Genomic DNA, 3946 nt, shown 5'->3' with positions numbered 1-3946 from the left:
TAAAGCGCGGTATTACCCTGATAACTCTATCCTAAATGCAACGTGCCCGGGGGGCTGTCCGTACACATACAGAAGCATTTTGCATGGAAGAGACCTGCTGCTAGATGGGCTTATATGGAGAATTGGAGATGGGACAAAGATCAAGGTGCATAACGATAACTGGATCCCCAGAAAGGGTAGCTTAAAGCCACTGGGCCAGAGCTATATCCCGGGAATCACAAGAGTTTGTGACCTGCTTGAGGCTGATGGAGTGTCGTGGAATCTGAACTTGGTACAGACCATATTTTCCCCCGACGAGGCGCAGGAGATCATACAAACCCCAATTGGTGGACCGGAGATGGAAGATTACCAAGCCTGGAACTACACCAAGAACGGGATCTTTTCCGTTAGGTCGGCCTACCACCTGCGTATGAGTCAGAAGCGGCTGCGATCGGGTCGGCTGGAGTCCTCCTCTTCGGTAGCTGACCACGCAACTTGGATGAGTCTTTGGGATACGGTAGCACCGGGAAAAGTAAAAGCACATATGTGGCGTTTGATTAGGAATGGTCTAGCAGTGGGACAGGAGCTCCAAAGAAGGAAAATTAAGACGGGTGTTCTTTGTATCGCATGTGGGCGTGAGGAATCAAACTACCACAGGTTTTGGGGCTGCTATCACTCGGTAATGTTCTGGAAGATAATGCACTCGGAGTTGAGAGTGCCGGTGGCGATCCCGCCGGAGTCAGTTCACTCCCAGAGTGAGTTGTCGAGATGGCTGATGTCGTGGTTCGTGGAGGCATCAGATGACGAGCGCGCTGTCATGGTTCAGGGAGTCTACGCGCTCTGGCTGGCAAGAAATAATGCGCGCGACGGACAAAGAATTGAACAAGCGGAGGCGATCGCGAAACGAGTCTTCTATCTGATGGGAGAATGGCAGTCGATACATGGGCGCACAAGTAAGCAGAATAAACCAACAGTGGTTGAGAAGTGGACACCACCTACGGAGGGATGGGTGAAGGCCAATGTTGACGGCGCAACGGCGAAGGCCGGTGAGAATGGAGGTGCAGGTATGATTTTCAGGAACCAAGATGGTGCATACCTCGGTGGCTCCTGTCATTTCCTCCCACGTTGCAACGACCCGGCTAGAGTGGAATTACAGGTGTGTTGGAGAGCAGTTATTCTGGCTGAAGAGCTCAATATTCCCAGATTACATATCAAGATGGACTGCCAAGACATAGTAGGCAAGCTTAGGAGCAAGGAGAAGGACCTCTCTACGCTGGGACTGATCGTCGAGGAGGTAAAGAACAAGCTGGCGTCGAGGGAGGAATGGAAGCTCGCCTGGGTACGACGAGGTGCAAATCGTGCGGCTCACCTACTTGCTAGGCATGCGGTGGCAAATAATTTATGTTTGATGTGGCAGCATATGCCCCCAGATTTTATCTTACATGTAGTTTCGGACGAAATCCCCACTGGGGAAGGTTGATTTAATAAAAAACTTTTAAGCTCAAAAAAAAAAGGAAACCCGCTGCAGATGCTCGCTATGGAAACATCTACCGCAGGGAAAAAACCTACTAACACCACACTAACATCAGTGCCAAATTAACAAGATACTAGGGGACAAAGCACACCACAGAATCATCTCAGCAGACCTCTGTGAGGAAGCTAAACAAAATGCATGGATCACGATAAACCAGGACACGGCACAACAATCTTCAACCGCGCTGAACACCAGCGGCATCAACGATCAGTAGTCTTCCCCGAGAAGCCGAGCAATCCGCCACGGACGAAGCCACCTGCATCACTCTCTGCACTCGAACTTGAAAGGTAGCTCTATCCTCCAACTTCTGCAGTCCTGTCCAATGAATCATAAAGGAACATGCCGAAGACCAACATACAAGCATTGTCTTTTTAGTCGTTTAGACAATGGACCCTAGCATTTCATTCATGTAATTGTTGTCAGTAGCATTTACATTCTGAAGCATGCTTCCGTTCTGTTTGGTATATAGTCTCTTCAGCCTCTCATTGATCGTTCCCTCATTTTCTGTTTAAGAAAAGTATAATCAGTATATATTGCAGCAAAATGAAGTAACAAAAGGATGATTTCTTCAGATGAAAATATATTAATATACAGTATCCTTGAACTTGAATAGTCTGGAGATCAACTGTTGCGCCGCACTAGCCCAGCCCTTGCCTTTCTGACTAACACCAACAACAACTGTAGACTCTTGAGAAACATTCGAGTCATTGTTAGAGGTGCAGCAGCTCATTGTATTTTCATTCCTGATGGCAGCAGCTCATTGTAATTAGTCAATTACAATCAGTATCTCAAATTAGCATCGTGAGCATGTTTTTTAACATAACTTTTTTTTTCGAAAAAGGGTTATCCCCGGTCTCTGCATCAGAACGATGCATACGGCCAAAATTATTAATAAGCAAAAGGTTCAACACAAATCTTCATGTCCCAAACAAAGAACAAAAAAGGCTCACAAAGAGCTAAAAAAAGTAATAAAGAAGTCACAACCGGCTGGCATTAAAAGATAGGAACACTAAATGCCTATCCTATTACATGACCGCCGTCTAAACAGGTTGAAAATAGCTCGTTCTACCATCTCCCATCGTGTAGATCCAGTAACCATACGCTCCCTGGCCTCCGTCGGAGTGAGTAGCGACCACATACGGATCAACGCAGTGGCTCGGAAAATAACCTGCAAAAAATGAATATTTGTTGTTCTGTTAAAGACGAAATTATTTCTGCAGTTTCAGACTGCCCACAATAAAGCACATACTCCTACACGAATATGTCTCGCTGTTTCAGGGTCTATCCCATCTAACCATGTCCCAAATAACGTGTTGATAGTATTTGGAGGAGTAATATTAAATGCTATGTGAACCGTCCGCCACAATTTTTTTGCCAAAGGGCAATCAAGAAAGAGGTTTTTGATGGATTCATCATGGTCGCAGAAACTACATCTTGTAGATCCTGTCCAATTGCGTTTTGCCAAATTATTCTTGGTTAGAATGACTTGTTTATGCACAAACCACATAAACACTTTGATTTTCAAAGGTACTTTGACATTCCAAACATGTTTCGAACGAGGAATAGCGCTAGAGTTGATAACATCCAGATGCATGGATTTAACCGAGAACTCTCCATTCTTAGTTAGTTTCCAGCACAACTGATCAGGCTGTTGAGACAACTGAACATCCATCAAACGTCTAACCGGTTTCCCGCTAGCGTCCTCCTAAATTGAATATTGAGAGGAGTGGACTGTAGTACTGTTGCAACGTAAGCGTCTCTTCGCTGAACAATGCTATAAAGAGAAGGATATTGGAGTGCGAGGGGCGTCTCCCCTAGCCATGTATCCTCCCAGAATCTCGTAGTGGTACCATTTTCAACTATAAACTTTGTCCTATTGAAAAAGAGTGATTTAACTCTCATCAGTCCTTTCCAAAAAGGCGAATCAGTCGGCCTCACTGTCACCTGGGACAAGGTTTTAGAGTGAAGGTATTTATTACGCAGAATCTGAGCCCAAGTGGCCTCCATCTCTACAGATAGCTTATACATCCACTTGCTGAGAAGACATCTGTTCTTCACCTCAAGATTTCCAATACCTAGGCCCCCTTGGTCTTTCGGCCTACAAATGATATCCCATTTAGCAAGTCTGTATTTTCGTTTTAGTTCATCATTCTGCCAGAAAAAATATGATCGATAGAAGTCTAGCCTTTTTGGAACTCCAACTGGTACCTCGAAAAAGGATAAGAGAAACATGGGCATACTTGTGAGGACCGAATTAATGAGAATTAATCGGCCTCCATATGACATCAGCTTGCCCTTCCAGCAGCTCAGTTTCTTCTCAAATCGATCCTCAATGCATTTCCATTCTCTGTTTGTCAGATTACGATGGTGGATTGGTATACCTAAATATGTGAAAGGTAAAGCCCCCAATTCGCACCCGAACAATTGTTTGTA

General features: G+C 45.1%; 1 protein-coding gene across 1 annotated transcript; it reads left to right on the top strand.

Moving 5' to 3' along the window:
- The first annotated feature begins 661 nt into the window (after positions 1–661).
- On the top strand, positions 662–1727 carry LOC109778297 (uncharacterized). The gene is made up of 2 exons (XM_020336853.1): positions 662–1318; positions 1584–1727. The coding sequence occupies exons 1-2, from the start codon at positions 662–664 to the stop codon at positions 1725–1727; spliced, it is 801 nt and encodes a 266-aa protein (XP_020192442.1).
- Positions 1728–3946: the final 2219 nt, after the last annotated feature.

The sequence above is a fragment of the Aegilops tauschii genome, chromosome 5 (assembly GCF_002575655.3).
Source record: "Aegilops tauschii subsp. strangulata cultivar AL8/78 chromosome 5, Aet v6.0, whole genome shotgun sequence".
Taxonomy (NCBI): Eukaryota; Viridiplantae; Streptophyta; class Magnoliopsida; order Poales; family Poaceae; genus Aegilops; species Aegilops tauschii.
Note: the sequence above shows the minus strand (reverse complement) of the source record. Positions and strands in the feature narration are given on the sequence as shown.

Bases quoted from the DNA above. Each gene is read 5' to 3' on its own strand.
- LOC109778297 (XM_020336853.1), top strand. From the start codon at position 662: ATGTTCTGGAAGATAATGCACTCGGAGTTGAGAGTGCCGGTGGCGATC. The intron at 1,319-1,583 runs GTACGACGAGGT...CAAATTAACAAG, and splicing joins AGGAATGGAAGCTCGCCTGG to ATACTAGGGGACAAAGCACA.